Below are 20717 nucleotides of genomic sequence, written 5' to 3'. Positions count from 1 at the left end.
TCTAATTTGTAAAAAATACTTTCTTACGTTGTTTCTGTTCCAATCTCAAACTTTGTCTACACACGGCACAGATAACTAACGGAAGTTTGATAAAAGAAAGAAAAGACGGGATTCTATTTTTAAAGCCACGCACTTAGGTGACGACTGCACGGCTGAAGAATGTGACAGGCGTCAACGGCAAGATGTCTAATGGCGAGCGAGAGGGGTGGAGATAAAGCAGACAAATAACAAAAGCGCGCTTCAAGCGATCATGCCGTAAATTCCTCAAAAATACCTCGTTATAGCCGTGTTCTCGCTATTACCGTGCTCGCTATAACGAGATTCTACTGTACGAGGGATTCAGACTTTTGAGTGGGAGCTCCAACACCTGTATAACTTGAACAAAAATTTTCCTTTGTTGTCATATCCCAATATTCTTTATGTTCAATCACAATAAGTGCCTGAATATGAATATACACCTCAAATTTGCATCCTAGCCTCATGGGTCAAAAATATTGTTTACAAAATAAAATTTTAACCATACCAATGGGGTTAAAACACTCCATTCTTTAAATGTTTCTTTCCATTACTAAATTTCCCCAATCAATACACATTATTTTTATTTCCATAAATTCCATACTAACAGTAGAATATCTTGGGAACGGCAATAGGTTAAGAAAAAAAAAAAAAAGTACACGTCAGTGTATTTAATATTGAATTTTTTTAATTTATTATATTTGTTAAAATCTTTTTCCTTGAAATCTCAAATTTTACAAATACAAATACTAGAGATTCATTGATAATTGAGGATTCGACTGGTCCATTCCTAATGATGATGTGAACTGGCTAAACCAGTGAGAGCCAGCCAGATATGACAAAACTTCTTAGAATGGACTGTGGAAACACATATATGTCCACAAGTACTTTAATAATACAAAAAACAAATAAAATCAAAATATTTTAATTACTTAAATTTTTTTTACCAGATAATAATTACATGAGTTAAAAAAACATGTCACGAGGTGTTTCAGTAAGCAGGGCCAGGTTGAGTTTTAATATTTTTTTTTAATGCCTGATAGGATGAAAATTACAAGTCTATAGTTAATATTGATATTGTAACGGCCTACGCTCACTTTAACCAGATTCCCACCATTTCCCTCTTTACCCATAATCTCCCCTCCTTCATCTACGTGCGTGCTCGAGTAGAGCGTGCTCGGAAGAGGGCGGGAGTGATTGCCGTTAAAAGCAGCGCAACGTTCCCGTAAACATATTAAAATACAACATTGTCATTTGTTTTCTTCTATTCCCCAAGGGCTCTGTACCTTTCCTGCGACAACAAACAACCTTTTATTAAATAATCTCATTAATTCTATTGCATCCAGGTGGACTTGGACATTCCAGAATACACCCCTGAGTAGCAATATTATTTGCCAACTTTATATATTCAAAAACAGTTATTGTAAAAAAGTTTGTTAACATGACTGAATTAGTTATAATAATTATGTGAAGTGTTTTTATGTTTAAGTTTTGTAACGTAAGTGGCATGGATCTAATATCTTATAATTAGATACAAGATATAGTTTTATTTTTAAGTCCAATTTTGTTTTTAAAACACAGGATTTCTGTGTTACTGTTTTTTTATTTTTATAAAAGCTGTTTTGTAATACTTACTCTACCAAAATAAAGATAAAACATATGTGCTGCATTTTTACAGTAAAATAATTTATGGTTTTAAATTGATTTAATAAGAGTTGTACAATAAAACAAATTGATTTAATTTTTCTCATCCATGCACTTTGCTAAAATTTTTTGTCAGTAAATAATGACATTCCTTGAATTTCAAACATTAAAAGTTTTTTTTTTTTTTTTTTTTAATGATTTGAATTAAGTTTTGGTTAAATGCTACTTAATTCCATGATACAACTTGCATTTTTGTGTTACACTGTTTTTTGATGTGCTTTTCTGTGTTATCTTGGTTTTATCACAATTCACCATACACCAAATCATGTCCCTACTCATAATGGTCATCAATGAGGTGGGAAGAGTCCAAGTCAGTTACCAATTTCTTATATTCTGCCCAGTCTTACCAATCCACTTAGGTCATAGATTTTGGTACAAATTTCTTGCTAAATAAATTTATTACATTCAATGAATTTATCATTATAAATGATCAAATTAATGTAATTTGAGTTAAGTTTTGTCCAATCACTGGTTGATTTAATTTAATTTGCATTCCAGCATTATATGTTGCATTGACATGATTTATTTACCATAATGAGCTTGTCCCCAATGATCACTGGTATTGACGAAAACTGATGTAGAAGTGCCATGTTTATTTATGATTACTACACTTCAAAACCGATGCAGCAGTGGTACGGTCTGAGAGGCGGTAAGCTATGACCGTTCCGCGTGCGGGGCCGTGATTGGTGGCAGGTGGTTCCCGCATCTCGGGAACTGAGGCGGGACGGGCGGGACTTGAAATGCCTCGCCGACGTGCAACACGAGGCCCATGCCGACAGCAATGTGGTACACCAAGTGGCAGTGGAAGAACCAGTAACCTGGAACACACAATACCTGCACTGTATCACATACTCAAAGTGAATACATGCCGACAGCGATGTGGTACACCAAGTGGCAGTGGAAGAACCAGTATCCTGGAACACACAATGCATGCACTGAATCACATACTAAAAGTGAATACATGTCGACAGCGATGTGGTACACCAAGTGGCAGTGGAAGAACCAGTACCCTGGAACACACAATGCATGCACTGAATCACATACTAAAAGTGAATACATAGTGTAACACTGTTACTTGACCACAGTCCGCGGAAATTCTTTACGCGAGTATCTAGAGGCTAGAAACATTAGCCATCGACTTAATCAAAACTTAATATTTACATTATAAATGTTTTAAACTAAATACTCATAAATATATATGTACAAATACAATGGCATCCTCCTTGCTTACAAGAGTTTATGGTGAAAATTTTTTTTATAAAATTAAATGTTTTGCATTTAAAATTATTTTTGATATCTTGTCCCAATTATCACCATACTTGGTGATTCCGTGTTTATAAAAATGTTACAGGCTGTGTTTCAAGATAATTAAACACCTATACACCTATACAGATGCAGTTATTTTTACTGTGTGCTGTTGATTCATGCCAATTGTTCTGCTAGTTCAAAAACATTGTAATTCAAACAGCTCTCGGCCTGAATTAGTTGTGTTTTTTAATAAGACACGACTATTCCTATTATATTTCAGTTTTGTAAGAAAATAATTTCTTCATGCTTTTGTAGGGTTAAAACCACTAAAAAATTAAAATGGTTATTTTACTTAAAAATTTTGGTAAGTGCAATATGTTGGCAAACGAAAGTCGCAGATTTAATTTATAAAAAGTAAAAAATCAACTGCACAGGGAATATTTTGAAATTATCTCATATGCTGTAACTTGGCTGCATCACGATCCATGATGATAACAACAACAACAACAACAACAACAACAACAAATTAGTGTAAAATATAATCACTAGAAAATACCTCAAAGTAAAATGTTTAAAATTAGGGGGAATGCTTAGCATCTGAAGTACTGCTGTGGTTAACTTCACACTCCTGCTAAAGCAAAATGCAAGAGAGAGTACAGCCTGTTTGTTTTAATTTCATTAGCTAACCATACAAGTTTTTTTATTCATGAGACAAAATCTGCAGTGAAGATGGTGGACATTTTGTGTTTGTGTATTAAATTAAGTGCTGATAAGTCTAAGGGCCGATTGCAGAGTCAGGTAAGTAAAATCTAAGCAAAAACTTTGCAGGTTAATCAAATGGAGAAATACTCTACTTGGCCTCACGTCACAAACGTGGAAGCTGGCCTTAAACTCATTATTGACAAATAAAGTTGTACCGATTCACAAAATTTTGCCGATACGCTCATACAACTCCCGCTGATTCACCAATTCCGAACCAATACGGGAGAAAATACATTTTGGTAAAACATTTTTTATACATTTACTAAATTGCTGTATTTACCCACAGAAGGTTGCCCCTTTGTATTGGTCGCACCCTTAATTTTTTTGGGGGAAAAAAAAATCAAACATTTTCACCATAAGGATCACCCTCGAACATGAGTCATGCCATATAACTGTCTCTAGAAGAAATTAAATTAAATGAAGTTTTTATGGTCCGAATCTCAGCTTATTACAGCATAAGAAATGGCATTGATATCCTACGTCTTTCCCCTCTTCATTCCTTTATGGCCCTTCCCCCCCCCCCCCTCCACCTCCTTCACCCTAGCACTGTCTAACAAAAAATACTAAGGAAAAGAATGCTATTTTTTATACCCGTGTGTCCCTTTCCGTCTTCCCCAAGAGAGAAAAACACTGCGAGCCATTTTCTTATCAAATTTTTTTGTCAGTTTCTTCAATAAAAACAAGAACGCCCTTTATAGCATTTTTTGTAATGAACGAAACGTTTGCAACAGAAAGCAATGGGAAAACTATACATAGTGAAAATTTGACTGTCAGAACTAGTGGTTAATGAAATCATGGAAACTCTGTAGGCAGGTATGCGTACACTAGAGTCCCGTTATAGCGAGGTGTCACGGTACCGGGTTTGATCCTCGCTATAACCATGTCCTCGCTATAACCGAATTGGACAGATTTTGGCCCCCAAAAAATAAAAATTAACCGAAAATTGCATAAAAATTGTGTTTAAACCTATATAACTGGGAAAATAACAGGTTTCAAGTGGCGAGCGAGAGGGGTGGAGATAAAAGCGGACAAATGACCAAAAGCGCGCGCTTCACGCGATCACGCCGCAAATTCCTCAAAAAGACCTCGTCATAGCCGTGCTCTCGCCATCACCGTGCTCGCTGTAACGGGATTCTACTGTACGTCGCCGCGTCGGCCGGCGCGAGCACCTGGGTTGTCGGCCCTGAAGCGCAGGATGGCGTAGCCGTTGCTGGGCACGGCGACCGTGTCCTTGCCGGGGGGCCGGTCGAGCTGCCCGCGCAGGAGGCCCCGGCGGTCCGTGCCCAGCGCCGCCCGCACGTCCGCCGTCGTCGCGCCGGCACCCCGGAAGCTGTCCGTCCCCAGGACGTGGAAGGAGTGCCCGTGCAGGTGGAAAGGGTGGCTCAGCCGGGCCACCGGACCTGTCCGCAAGGAGGGGGGAGGGGTCCCGCACTGACTGACTTCAAACACTGGGGGGTGCTACATCTTGCCTTCACAAAACAAAGTAAGTAGGGTAAGCGTGCCGGTTCCAGGACAGTGTAAACAAAGGGAACAGGTGGTTGTCTGAGCGCGTGTCCTGGGTGGGCGTGGCGGGAGGTGGGCGTGGCACCACGTGGAGGGAATCCGCAGGTGGTTGTCGATGTCACGTGGAGGCTGTGTGGATGGATCTGATTTAGGAAGCTAGGGAGCGTTTGGTGTTGCGCGCGCCGGAATTATTTTCACAAGTACAAAAATGGGATGGCGGGCGGCGGGGATTCGAACCGTCATCTCAGGATTGATAGTCCGCGACGCTAACCACACGACCACGAGACCATCCTTGGGAAAATAATTTCAGATGTTGTATATACTGTATGATTATAAAAATTTTGTGTTGTGTAATTTTTTTTAAAAAAAGGGATGCAGTCCGCCATGTTTATATTCTTTATGGTGGTAAGCGGGAAATTTAAACAAGCTGCTATGCGGCCACCATGTTTATATTTTTTATAGTGGTAGGCGGTAAATTTAAACAAGCCGCATCGGCTGCTAGTCGGCCGCCATGTTTCTGTGAATATATATATTTTTTCCCCAATTCAAAATGATTTTCAAACTGAATATCCCATTATATATGATTATTGAATATTTTTCGAATCAGATTTTAACATACAGTGAAATTCTTTTTGCACATTTCACAGGAGTCCATGAAAATTGACCTAAAATACAGTAAAATAAAATAAAAAAATTAAAAAAAAACAAACATTTTAATACATTTTATAAAACAACAGACTTTTAAGTTTGAACATTGTTTTGTTAATATGAATACATATAGGTATACATAAAATACAATATTATTAATAATTTTAAAACTTAATCTGTGAAGTTTCTTAACTATAAAAACCTGTGATTGTTGATTCAGAAAACAGATCTAAATTTCTCAAAAATCAATATTTTTTTTGTGAATGGTTAAGGCCTTTCTGTTGGTAATAAATAATTTAAAAGTTATTTAATTTGAAATGTCAAATTAAATATCAAACTATTCATGAACATCGAATATCAAATTATTCACGAATAATACTATTATATATATACACACACACACACTCGCAAACCCCTAATATTTTTGCATGCACAGATACGATTTAAAGAAAAAAAAATGCAACACTTTCACTCTGAATTATGTATTCATTATAACACATTGCGAAAACAAAACTGCAGTTGCTGTGGAAATCAGCTGAAATGTTTTGATATCAAATTTCTTTATACAGCTGATTGGGGTGAGTTCCGACGACATCATCCGAGTGTGTGATAAAAGAGTGGCACTCCTAGGGCAATGAAAAGTGCAACTGCAAGGCGTGAGGTGCTCGGTGCGGTATTTGCCTTATATTAATTAGCACACTTGCATATTTTTGCACTTGCATACTCGTATACTTGCTCGCTCACATATTGACATTTCCTTGCACCTCTGTCTGCGAGGTTTCACTAAATACGCATGTGGCGGCCACGCACCCGTGGGGGGGAAAGCCAGCGGAATTCAAATGGAAGATCCACGAGTCCTGCTCACCGCGATCGACGACGACCACATCGACGACAGAGTCGTGCGGCACGTCGAGGACGTGGGTGCACGCGCAGGGCTGCGACTGGTCGAGACAGCGCGCGGGCCGGTCGTCGCGGCGGCACACCTGGCCCGGGGGCACGTCCCCCGGCTGGGACAGCAGTGGCGAGGGCGGCGACGCGAACGAGATCCCGTCCAGCTCGGACGCCACGAGGTGCCGGTAGTTCACTGGCACCACGGGAAGCAGCGACGTGTCTCTACACTCCGTATAGCTGGTCCGTACATCATGACCATGCTTTTTTTAAGTTTCGAAGGCAACAAAGTCTTTCAGAGACTGACCAACACTATACAAGACAGAGATACTGAGCAGTGGCGTAGCCAGGATTTGTGTATGGGGGGTGTTAAGAAGCATGGCCCCCCCCCCCCCCTATTATAACCGGATGGGGGGGGGGGGGGGTCCGGGGGTCCTCCCCTGGGAAAATTTGGATTTTAAGGTGTAAAAAAAATAGTGCTATTTTAGCAGTTTTCGGTTCTTAAATTTAAATATTGTAATGGTAAAAATTTTATTAATTTTAATATGAAATTTGTTTGAGTGATGAATAAGAAATTAATTAAAGATTTGGTGCTAAGGAGGGGGGGGGGGGGGTTGCAACCCTAAAAACCCCCCCCTGGCTACGCCCCTGATACTGAGACAGGAATTGGCCATGGCTTACTGTAAGGAACAATTCTAGCATTTGCCTGGAGTGATTTCAGGTGAACGTGGAAATTCGTTCCAGCTCTTCTTGGTTAGCTAACTGATGGCATGACTAGGCATGAAGACCAAGATGAAGTTGTGGAACTTTGTTCAATATTGGGCATTCATAAAAGCAAACGGAGTGCCACCTTTTGATTTTTACAAGTAACCCAACTTTATTCAAGCAAAACATTTAGAAAAAAAAAATATTAATAAGTGAATCTTAAGCTTCTGATGTTTTAAAGCTTTGAACCAAATACATCAGAAGCGAAGCTTTGCATCAAAACCGAAGCTTCAAATAAAACGAATGGCAAATCAAATATTAATAAACAAACATTTTAACAAAAAAAAACCGACTTCAAAATAAACAATTCCAACACAAAATAATATGCACTAAAAAGTAAAAAAATAATTGTGTATTCTTCTACAACTTAATAATCAAATTACTTTTTCTACTCATCAATATGTATGTACGATCTATGTGTTTACCACGCAAGAAGGTAGGTAGGTACCAACCCACTTCAAATATAACTCAACACATACCTATGAATAACAAACAATGATCAAAATGTTTTATAGAGTTCTCCTAAGTAAAATGAAATGAAAAATATTAGACTACTTAAAAGTCAATCAAATTATTACGATAATATAATGTAGTTACAATTATTGTTATTTTTGGAGTCGGTGTCAGCCAAGGAAACAAATAAACTAGCATAAACTAGCATAAAAAAAAAAAAAAAAAAAAAAAAAAAAAAAAAAAAAAGTCGAATTGATAACCTCCTCTTTTTTTTTGAAGTCGGTTAAAAAGAGCTTTAACTGATTCGTGTCGTGGCAGCTTCGCATAAGTATAACACTTTACTAAAGTTAAAACCATCAGTAACAATAAACTCAGAGCAAATTAATAAAATACTGGCAGTGTGGTAATGAGACCCGTCGACCAAGCTCAACATCGGGAATCCATCTGAAATGTATCTGAACGCAAGCGGATTGATTGGTGCGGGCTGCAGAACAATAGAATGCCTGATTAAAGACCTTTCACCGTAATTTTCAGACACGTATATAATAATATTACAATACGTACATTGCTTGAATATTCTCCTAATCTTGCCCACCTTCAAAGAAATAATCTATTCTCCCTGAATTCACAACATAATTTTTGGCGCCAAATACTCTTCCTCACCCAAAAAAGTACTGTAGGCCTGAGATTGGAATAATCCTGCTTGGGTGTAGAAAAAAAATTTGTATGGTATGAAGATCTTTACATCTGATTCTTGCTGAATGATGCCTTTGTCGACCTCTCGAGGGTTAATCAGCTGGCTGACACAAATGTGGTCAGGGTCTGAGCCATCACACGAAGCTACCAGAGGGTTAAGGATCTGCGAAATGAGAGAACTGTATTATTTCTTATGATTTTATTCAATACAAAACTAAATATCTCAATCCTAACAATAATTATTACAAAATATACAAAAAAAAACCTAAATATAGACAGTAATTATTTTTCATCACAAAATATTTTTAAAAATGTTTACAATTAGTGGTCTTAGGCCTCCATCCAAAGAAAGTTAGTGTTTGTCACTAGCTAAAATGCTCTGTGGAATGCGGGTTTATCACTGCAAGGGAAAAAATTTTTGACACAAAAAGAAATTGTTTGTATCCTAGATGTATAAATATACTTTATTTTCATTTTATGTATAAAAAAGGGTGTTTTTTCTTACATATTTTTTTTTTATTACTGACTATTGGAATCTGTGTTTGGATCCAAGGCACTCTTTTAAATAATCAAAATTTAAAATTTGGATTTGAGAAAGAGTGGTTCCGACACATCACTAGTTTGATAGATTAAAAAAAAAAAACATGAAATTAGTGTAAAATGTTTTGTTCCATCACAAATGTTATTCTCGCACCACCAGCTCACCGAGCTGCAAGTACACAGGGCTTCGCTAAACCACCTGGGCCGGGCAAACACTCACCACCCCTGGCGACAGGCCGTCCTCGTACGAGGGCTGCGGGGAGGACGGGGTCCCGGATGATGCCCCCTCGTACCGGAGCACCGCGAGCTGCTTCAGCCTCCCTGGCTGGCACTCCCCCAGTCCACGAGCCTCGATCCAGTACGAATCCCGCGACTGGTTGGCGCTCAGCACAAAGTCGTAGCGCTCCCCTGGACGGAGGGATGGACGGATGGATGAAAACGACCTCTTATAAAGGACTTCTGCGAATCATGCTGTTAATGGAATGTTGATTTATTTTTAAAAAATATCGAATTCAAATACAGAGTGAATCTGTTTTATCTTTCCATATCACAAGTGTTACGAAAAATAAGAAAAATTCATGCACAATACAATGGAGACTGGATAACCCTTATGTGGTGTAAAATGCAACATAATGGGAGGAAAAAAAAAAAAAAAAAAAGGCAATGTATTTTCTTAAACCAGAAAAAGTATTGAGAATTTTTTTTTGTGGAACCAACAAATTTTAAACATAAAAAAAAAGTAAGTACTATTTTGCAAAAAAAAAAAATAAATAAAAAAAAATTCCAAATACCGTATTTACCCTGTGTACAGATTGCATATTTTGTTCAGATTTATAGTTTAAAAAAAATTGTAGTGAGACTCATACGAAAATATAACTTTGGGTGAAAAAAAAAAAATAATTATAATTGCGGTGTCTCTTGAGTATGTGTATACTCCTGTGGTTGGTTTTTATTAAGTATGTTACGAGTAAGTATAAACTGTTTAGTTGAAATATCTCAGCAGTGCGTGAAAAGCATTATGAATAGCGCCGGTGCGTCAGTCGCCCAGCTGCAGCCAGTGACGCGATTTGCTGGGCTGGCATTCCACTGGAGGAGGGGATGTCTTAAAAATAAAACAGCCAGTTTGTGTGTGCGTGCGTGCGTTCTGTAAGTGCGTGTGGCCACGCAGCAGTGTTGACGGTTCCCCTTTCCCTCCATCATACTCGTAATTGTCCGTGAACTGGCACAATCTCCACGTGTCTGTTTCGACAGGTTTTTAAAATGCTACTGTGACCCAGCGTAATTTTTTTTTGCATGTGATTCCTCAGCTTTTAAATGCAATATTTCATGACTAAACTACAGCCATCGTGCTTTGAGAGCAGCCCTTCAAAGCCCGTCTTTTTTACGTTCTTCAGCTCCCGCATGAATTTATCGCTGACTGTCACGTTTTATAGAAGAAACTGACAAGAAAGGGTAGCTGCTGCTTTTTTTTTTTTTATTCTGAAAGAGGTATGTTTTAAAATTACGATAGCCGGGAAGGGATACTACAACTGTCTGTTTTTAAGAGAGGTAGTAAAGCAGTAAGGGAGAGGCGGAGAAAAGTGGGCTGGCCTCACTCCCTTCTACACAGTAATAAAGCAGCACAGAAATCAGACAAAAAGAGGACCGAGGGTTAACACCAGTGCCGTATTTCTTACGCGCCAATAAGCTGAGACACAGAACCAAGACTTCACTTGTACTCGACTATAGACACATATATGGTGCGACTCATATTCGAGGGCGGCGGTGGTGGAAAAATTGTATTTTCATGACCCAAATTACAGCTGCGACCCATACGCAAGGGCTACTCTTCTGCGGGTGAATACGGTAGTTTTCTTTTCATATCATATTTTGGACGTCTGCCAAGTGTGAAAAAAAAGTTACACTGTGTATTTGGATTTGATTAAAAATTAGTACTGGTGAATACTTCAATATTTGATTTGAAATTTTATTTGAACAGAAGAAAATAGGATTCACAGAAGCATAAATTCAGTGTCGGTTCAGTTTCAGCACAGTTCACTACAAAATCTTCTCCCTGAACAAGAGTTTGAGAACCGAACACGACGTGGCTCGACGACCCGGGGCGCTCACCCGAGAACAACACGACGGCGTCGACTGCGACCGGCTGGACCGGCTGCCCGTCGGTGGCCAGGATCAGCAGGGGGTGTCTCTCCACGGACAGCTGGACGGGACACGCCGTCGCCAGGGCCGCCACCACGCGGAACCTGAACCTCACGCGGGGCCTCACGGAGAACACCGCGTACGACGAGTTTGTGGACGTCCCGGTGACTGGATCCTGCATTCCAAGGAAAAAAAAAAAAAAAAACACTCCAGTTTCCAGACAAAGTATTCAATTTCACTCTGTATACAGTGGTGTCTCAATCAAACAATGTTCCCAATCATCCCAGCTGACCTAAAGAATGTTGAAACATTTTCTTGATGACCTAAACAATTATCTAACCAAACCATTGTCAAAAGCCTAATGAAAACTAACCTCAAAGATGCCATTTCCTTGTCGAGCCAATCAAGGAGTGACGTGAAAGAATCTACACTGAAAAAACTGCAGAACTTTGTAAAATGATACCACTAGACCAACTGAAAACCAAGACTTTTTTATACTAACCATGTCATCTCAGATTTTGAAGTGGTGTATATTACCTTGATTAATAAAGATTCTACTGTACTATCTACAAATTTTAATACAGTCTAAGAAATGATCTCCCTAGGTTGTAATAATATATTTACTACTTAATAACGACCACTTGAATAGTTTACAAAGAATATGTTATTTATCCCTACAGAAGCTATCAAAGAAATGTTTGTGTCTAGCACCAGCTACAATGCTTTTGGTATGATTGTCAAGCACTTTATAGAAGAAACTGTTTGTATCTTAAAATTTTTAATGTTTTTAAATTACAGTAGAACCCCTCTCATCCGCCCTCGGCCGGTCCGCCACTCCAGTTGATCTGAATGTGCTCGAGCAGAACTTGTCCCGACTCGTCGTATACAATAGTAAATTCTAAGTGGATTTACAGTTAACTTTCAGTATACTTATTGGGACACCAATCCCTCACTTAGCACAACTAATGCGTTCCTAAAAATGCCGGTGTAATTTGAAATAGTGTATTCTGAAGCATTAGTTTCCCTAAATATTTACTGACTGACATACTATATTATACACATAAAACTGTAACAAGTGTGAACAGTCAAAGCAATCATCTTAAAATGATCTTTGACTGTCTTTCAGCCATCTTGAAAAATATGATTTTTTTTATAACTTAAACCTCTTTTCCGTAAGACCACAGAACTGGATAGTGTGGGCCAAACGTCTTGCCAGCAATCAGTGCAAAGATGAGCGTGAGAGAAGAGCGGGACGGAAGGGGAAATAAGGGGAGGAAATACGTATCAGAGGAGTGCACCCATGGAGGCTGGAAAATATCCTTTGGCACACCATTTCATTCGAGTGCTGTATCATTCGAAATATGTTGACCATGTAGTGCTTGACGAGAGATAAGTAGATACAACCACCAGGGTTATTATGACGATTATGCGTTTAGAACAGATGATATGCAAATGGGCCGTGCTGAGTTGGCACTGTATGGTTCCGTTGGGTTCCGCCGACTATCTCGCTTTATGTTTCAACTGGACTATGCAGCTGAGCTGGCAAGAAGTTTGTTTCGCACTACACAACCTACTTCAGTACCGTATATCTCCCACGCCCGTTGATGAGCAGGTTATCAGGGTTCTGATTGGTGACGCCACCCGTCCCGTTGGTGTACCTGCCCGGGAACCGGGCGGCCGCCGACTCGTGCAGCCAGTCCGAGAGGTGGATGACGTGCTCCGGGGAATCGACGTCGTAGAGGGAGCTGCCGGGGTCTCGGGAGCGGGCCTGCCTGACGATAAGGCTGCCGTGGAGTCCATCCAGCTTCTGGAGACCTAGGGTCGCAGAGCTTACGTCACTTGCAGTGACGACGACACAGAGATGTGCATTACTAAATTTTCAAGGCTCGAAAAATTATTACTTCCATCAAATCTTCAATCCAATAATCTCTTCAGAATTCCACACATCACTTGATTATTAACTTATCGAAGTTAACTGCAGGTGGTTGAGTGACCAAATCACCCAGTCCTCCACCAAAAAAATCAGGATTTGATTTTGGGCAGGAGTTGAACTCAGATAGAGGGAAGTAGAAAACATGTTGGATGCCGTGTGATCGTGGATGTTCTCTGGATGCTCCTGTTTCTCCAAGAATAATATCCCCCTCATCACCCTATATTATTTTTAATGATACCTATGTTGATAAAAAGCCGTAATTAATTAATTAAAACAAAAATCAAGACTTGCATTTTAATCAGAAAAAATTACATTCTAATGAATACTAGCAAAACTTGCATCATAATTAGGAAAATTACATTCTTATAAATATCTACCCTATTTTTGGCTTGCAGGTATGGAGTGGAAAAGACCAATGTTTTTACATCCGCGTGTATGCCGCAGTGCCGTGCCATTGTCGCCCGGCCACAGTCCGGGCCTTGATGAACTCAGTCTAGCCAGTGGCAGGGAACTCGCACAAACACAAGCAACGTCTGCCCATTCGTCTGCTGGTAACTGTACATGCGCAAGCACTTGCAGTTGGAATCATACATTCCAAGCGAGAGCATAATGCATCATGTTCAAGTATTTGAGACAAAACTAGAAGTATTATGGCATGCAAAATGTCAATGAAGGCCATATTTATGTTCGTCGGACTTTAAATTGAAGCAAGTCAAATGTGTGCACAATCATACGAAATAAGGACTCTATCAAACATTTATATAAGTCTGATACTGTTGGTTATACTAGCTGGAATATATTTGACATTAGATACCGGAACCAAAATGAACATGTAATTCACATGGAAAACGTTGTTAAATGAATGGTGCAAAGAAAAAAAAAATCACAGGCCTGACAGGATTTTTTTGAAAATTTAAATTTAAATATCTGGACAGTAATAATGGTTTCACTGCCAGTAAAGGATGGTTTGGAAAGTTTGTGGAAAGGTACACGACGTGAGTTGAAGGTCACGCCCGGGCGGGCAAGCCAACCAGCCGACTGACGATAAGTTTATAACCACGTATCTCCTGTTACACTGTGTCATATTTGTCATACAAAGTATTTGATAGTAGGCTTATAAAGATAAATGGTGTGACATGTTTATCATTGAGTGTTATTCTACACATTTATATTGTGACGTAAATTGTGCGTTTTTCATCGTGTTCGTGAATTTGCAGAAAGAAACCACTGAAAACTGTGTTACGTTAAAGATGATCATTCGGGAAATAAAAAATGGTGCAGTCATGTTATGGTTCTTCAAATACTACATGATTGTTAGACATTCGGACAAGTACCTATAACACCAAGTATTTTTGATAGAAAATTAATTTTTTTGTTTCATTTTGTTTTTATTTGGTGGTTATTAAATGAAAAAAATCTAATAACCCTCAAATATATTAAAAGAGAGATGTTTAGGTAACAAAAACTTTTGGTGCTATATTATTTTGACATTTTTTGGGGGAAAAAGTCTTAAGCAGCATCGTTGTAAACAGGTTTTACTGTAGTTACAATTTAACAGTGATTACGAAAATAGAAATTGCTTAATTCAAATTCTTTATCTACCTGTGCAAAGCGACAGCAGGTTGCTAGTTGTGAGAGGGAAAAAAAAAAGTGACTATAAGATATACCAGTGACACAATTCTTAAACAGTACCTATCACGAAGCACACCACAAACCTGAATGAGAATGCCAATAGTGGGTGCCCGGGTTGGCATACCACTGGTAGCGGAACGTGGTGCCCTCGGGAATGGGGCACTGCGTGACGAACGGCACTCCGTCGTAGTACTGCGTCTCCCTCTAGAGTATCCCGTGCCAGTGAAGAGTGACCTCGCCGCCTGGTATCTTGTTGAGCACGTCCACAACCACTTTGTCACCTTCGCAGACCTGCACCGGGAAGGTGAGGCAAGGTTTCACGTTGTGAGGTTACACACAGAGAGGCATGAGAAGGCAGAACCCCTTAAATTTCAGTGGGCGTTAAGCCAATAATGTCACCCTTCCTAGCCTTGTAATGTGAGCCTGGCATATTCCATCACTGTTCACACTGGCTGGCACAGAAGAAAACCTTCCTTTGAACGTCACAAGAAAGGTTAGTTCTCCGGAAAAGTATTTTTGGGGAAAATTTTCAGAGTTATACTTTCAGAGAAACACACAAATAAAATTTATCAACTTTTTATACAAACAGAACAAAGTACGACAAACATTTTGTTTTTCTTTCCCACGAATGGCTCACTTAACGTTTGAGAGTTAAATAGGACCCACGCATGCTAAATTCTACCAACTGATTGGAACAAAAATTAATATGTATGTTGTTTGAATTTTAAACAGTATCTACCAATCTGCAGAAAAGAAATTGTATAATGCATATCAATGTACCTCAAATTGTGCAAATATATGTTGATAATGGAAAAAAGTAAAATTATCAGGAAATAATAAATATGGTTACATTTTTTCACTACATTTTTTAAGCAGAAAATTATCTTCAGAAAAATTTATCCACTCACATCTCTAATTGCCTTTATAAAAAGGTTCATTATATTCAAAACTTTTCCACTGGATGCCTATTTTCTTACTCAGCTAAATATTATACATAAAATATACTTTGACAACTAGCACCTGCACGTAAGGCGTGTAGTTGTCATTTTTTTACAGTAACCCTGATAGCTAGAAGAGAGAAGTAAATTCACAGAACCGGTAAAAAGCTTGGTGGCACCCACATATGTGATTATTAGCTTCGTGCGGTCGTGGAAGGACGTGTGTAGAGGGAGTGTAACTTGTGTACTGGTACCCTAAAGATCGATAGACGAGAATGCGCAGCACAAAACCACCCGGAGTGAAGCAACTCTGCAGCCTAGTCAAAAACCTTGGCTAACTCGGTCCCGGGTGTGTGGTCGGTGGATGTTGCGTGCATGGTAGGGTGATTTTTAGAGGCGCAAGAAAATGGCTGTCCAGCTACGCCCCCAGCACAGATCTCACAGGGGCGCATTGACGCACCGGATGATGAGTACGACGACGAGATGAGAGTCAGTAGCTATAATACTATAAAAAAAAAGGAGGGGAGGAGGGAGCATAACCGTGACAGGCTGCATCCTCTACTCACGAACCACACGATCGTCGGGCAGCATGCCGAGCGAACGCAGAAGCAACTCAACAGGCCGCAAACACAAGTGCAGGTTCAAGCCCTGCTACACTAAACCCTTCCCCCCTAGGGCAAAGAAAATACAGGTGAAACCCCTGTTTGTGTTTGTAGACTCGGGTCGCAGCTACCCAGCTGCTCTAGACGCAGCTCTACTTGAGAACTAACTGGGTCGTGCGTCATCGACCAACTGCAGGTCACGAAGGCTAGCATGGAAGAGCACTGCAGGGCTGTGCGTGCACCGTACTGCTACAAAAGGGATGATGGATGAGATCTCTAACAAGTTCGTGTTCTGCTGCGTACACAGCAGAACGAACAAAGAGTTCATCTACAATGGATTAAATAAATGCAGCTGCCTGTTCAGAACTTCTGGTTCTTGGTCAACCGGCAGGCCAAGTGCCCGATTAACAAGCTTTTAGTCGAGATTTCCGAAAAGCATAGCCTCAGCCTAACTTCCCCCTCCCCCCCCCCCCCCTCCCCACCCGGCAATAGGAACAGCCATCATTCTACACCACAACCAGTTCCAAGCCTTGAGCGGATGCAACGAGCTGGAATGGCCTGATGCGGCAAACCACTGGAAGCTCAAGAGGCAACCAACTGCCCCAGAGAGCACTGGAAAAAAACAAACCATTCAGGACCTAAAAATGGTAAAGGCAAAGGGCAACGCACACAGATAAAACAGCCGACTGCCCAGGAGGAACAGCCTGCTCACCTGTGCGCAAACAAACAATGAAAGTTGCACCTCAGGTAGCACCAAGAGTCCAATGAAATGCAGGTGGAAGGGCTGCAAGTGTTCCAAAATGATGCTAACTCGATTAACCTTTCACAGCTAAAAAAATTACTTTTAGTAATATCTGGTGAGAAAATTTGTGTATCCATAACCAAAGCATGTGAGCCATCAGAATAAATTTAGACGAAAATCCGTTAGTTAAAACACAATGACAATGAAAAAACCAACTCGGCCTTGTGAGACACTGCCTTAAAGTTTCAGCGGAGATTCCAAAAATTTGTGCGTTAAAATGTGGAGCAACGCCACAACCTCTAGGACTACCCCGCCGATGGTCAGTACGACCTTTGAATATATATAGAAGTCGCCAGCCCAGGCTAAAATTTCTAATACGGTTTGAGGTAGTTGGTTAATTCACCGCCGCAATCGCCACCATCTCTAGGGCATCGACTTGTGGTGGTCCCTAGCGGACAAGTGTCGAACTCTTCAAACACCTCTTCCCCCTCCCTTTGAACGACCTTGAGCTGCAGTGAATGATCGGTGGGGGGTGCGGAGAATGACAGCGGGCGACAGTGCTGCGCTCTAACGTGTAAATAACAACCTAAGACGATACAGGGCGTTACGGCAGCGCCCTGCAGCGGTGAAGTTCCCAAGCTGCTCATCATACGCTCCTGAAAAACGTAGAGTAAATCATATCCACTCGCGACTTCTATACAGTATATATATTCAAAGGTACGACTGTGTTTACGAGCGCACCTGGATGCTGGGTCCAGGCAACATGCGGTTCACAGAGAGAAAGCTCCTTTCCACGCCATCAGCCGGGACGCACTGCGCATTGGTGTCCGAGCCGAGGCATGCGCTGGAACACACGATCATCCCAACTCTTTTGAAAACAAGCACTGGAGAAAAAAAAAAATGTTCACACTTATTTGTTGAGGCTATGTCTCGCATGCCATGCTGGTTACTTAATTTCCTCGTCATTACTATTAACTAAGCGTTTCACTCGTTAATTTATTCCATGGTTCATATCCTCTTGTGCAATCAAGAATAATTAAGGAGTTATTACTTCATCGCCTTCATCGTTATCAAGAAGTAGAAACCCATTTATTTCATTTATCTTAAAATTCCTCAAGAAAATAACAATGTTAAAAAGATAAAGCACAAAAAAATAATTCTGTTGGTTGGTACAATTCTTACAGATAAGCCCCTACTGTCCATTATTATCTCTGGAACACATATATAACTCAAGTATAGAGTCTGTATGAAATTTGCACCCCTAAAATTTAATCTCATCACTAGTTACAATTTACTTTTCAAGTGCAAAGTAATAAAGTAAAAAGAAAAAAACACCTTAGTTTAAAGGTGAGGTACAAAATACAAAAAACTCAGTAAAATAAAAATAACTCGGCATATTTTTGAGTGTTTGAAATATGTGTCAACGTGATTGATGTAAAATATGTAACTACCTAATATGCATGATCAAACAACACTATATTAATTTTTTTCAATCAATTTAGTGTATTCATTTTGGTACAAAAGTCACACTAAATAACTACATTCAATGAATTTATATGATAGAAAAGATAAAATTTTTGTGGTTTGGTTTGTATTTTGCAAAAGAGCTAATTGATTTGATGTTTTTTTTAAAGTTTCATTTAGATACCAAATGGTGCAATAACTTAGGATTTCGGTGTTACGTGTTGCAGTACCTGTTACTTTGCAGTGTTATTTCCGTTTTATCACAATTCACCACATAATATTGTCCCTACTTACACCTACAAAGGTTAAAGTTGTTCTTACATCCAGAGATGATCAAACTTGACCTGTCCGTTACCATAACAGAGCCATCAATGGGAACCAAAACCTTGGTTATTATACCTCCATTAAGCAAAACCCAAGATATAGTTAATTCAAACACTTTCTTTCAAGCACTATTATCACTAGGCTAACTCGTAGTTGCCACAGAACAGTTAGGAAGCTTTCATAATCTCCTGTCAGCTACACAGCATCAAACCAACATGATGTACTCACTCATTGTCAGAACACTTACTACACACCACAAAAGCCTTCTCTCCCACACAAAAATCAGATTCACGAGCAAGCACCCTTACGTTCAACCGATGTCACGCTGAGCCCAACTGAGTGCTCACGTACTTACTCTCCAAGAGTGACGTACTGCTCGGGCGTGAAGTGGTAGTAACATGTCTTGGGAGGTTCGTGGTCCCGACACTGTCTGGCACATTCCTCGGGACTCGAAAGTGGTGTGTGAGTTACACTGTTGTACGGCAGTGAATCTGTAACAATATATATTTTTTTTTTACTTACTAGTTTACTAATATTAATAATATTATACCTAAACCTATAAAATTATTAATGGTAAGTCACAAAATGGCCAAAATGAGATTAAGTTGATGATCTGCTAACAAGCAAGAAATATAGTTAATGTCAGCAGAACTGTTTTTATGAAGTAATACTAGACATAATTTTCCAATTCCTACACAGAAAATGAGTAAAACTCAAAAATTATTTTTCCTAGTAGCCTAGAATTAAAAAGATATATTATTACATAATTATTAATTAAAATATATTAAAAAAATGAAATCTTTAATCAATAATTCCAAGCTCACTTGGAACTATAATTTCGACAATGATTTTTCTAATTAATATGAAGAAATTGTGATATTTCATGTGCATTGCAATGCAAGGGCTGGTGCGGGACTCTGTTAGTTGAGGGCACTGGGGCGGTCGCTTGGCCTGTTCTGCCTTGGTGCCGCCCCCGACAGATTGCCACCCCTGTCAGGGGTGTGAAAACGGCTGGGAAGGTGTCAAGCCGGTCTTGTGTTAAATGAAGGCCAGCATAGAATCCAGTTGGTAGGGCAGACAGAGAGGGCGGTGGATGTAATGGGAGTGGGATCAGGCCGCGTAGCAGGATGGTACAGGGTCACCAAATTCTGCAGTCCCAGGCTGTTGGCTACCCGGGACACCATGCTCAATTATTCACGGCACTACAGACTTCGGGCGGGATACGTTTATTACGGAGAGTTGCGATCCAGCCTAGCCCGAAAGGCAGTCAAGAAGCCGGCATATCTAGACTGCTGTGTTCGTAAGTACATGGGTGGTGGAAACCCGGCAGGGTAAAACACTGAATGAGTTTGCCAGGAAACAACTACACTTAAGATGGGCAACATGAAGACACTAAGATACATAACTGAAACATATTTCTCAAGAAAGGTCGTAAGTGTGTCTGAAGATCCGAGGGTTAGTGTCAAGATGATGGTTCAGAAACGGTATTGGTCCGCTAAGTTTTGCGCACAGCACACAGACTGTTGCCACGTCGAGTCTTCCTAAACCATCTTGTTCCGAACCCACTAACCTGTGATCAGCTGAGAACTGACGTAGAAAGCGCAAAGGCAGAACAACTGCGCTGCTACGACAGAGGTGAAACCTGAGACAAGTCTGGGGCAGCCCATGTCAGCACACCCACCAGGCTTTGTCTGCCTCACCCAGAACAAGCCCCGCAAAGC

General features: G+C 40.1%; 1 protein-coding gene across 1 annotated transcript in view; it reads right to left on the bottom strand.

Moving 5' to 3' along the window:
• The window catches only part of LOC134540229 (uncharacterized), a 22796-nt gene extending 2079 nt beyond the window's left edge, over positions 1 to 20717 (bottom strand). Inside the window, 11 exon segments of the mRNA XM_063382843.1 lie at positions 2250 to 2537; positions 4899 to 5129; positions 6746 to 6964; positions 8650 to 8845; positions 9443 to 9630; positions 11332 to 11536; positions 12944 to 13176; positions 15010 to 15217; positions 17950 to 18052; positions 19352 to 19487; positions 20567 to 20717. Of these exon segments, the coding sequence (XP_063238913.1) occupies positions 2374 to 2537; positions 4899 to 5129; positions 6746 to 6964; positions 8650 to 8845; positions 9443 to 9630; positions 11332 to 11536; positions 12944 to 13176; positions 15010 to 15217; positions 17950 to 18052; positions 19352 to 19487; positions 20567 to 20663 (1980 nt within the window). The 5' untranslated portion in view covers positions 20664 to 20717 and the 3' untranslated portion in view covers positions 2250 to 2373.

The sequence above is a fragment of the Bacillus rossius genome, chromosome 16 (assembly GCF_032445375.1).
Source record: "Bacillus rossius redtenbacheri isolate Brsri chromosome 16, Brsri_v3, whole genome shotgun sequence".
NCBI classification, from domain to species: domain Eukaryota; kingdom Metazoa; phylum Arthropoda; class Insecta; order Phasmatodea; family Bacillidae; genus Bacillus; species Bacillus rossius.
This window is presented reverse-complemented; position numbering and strand designations above follow the sequence as displayed.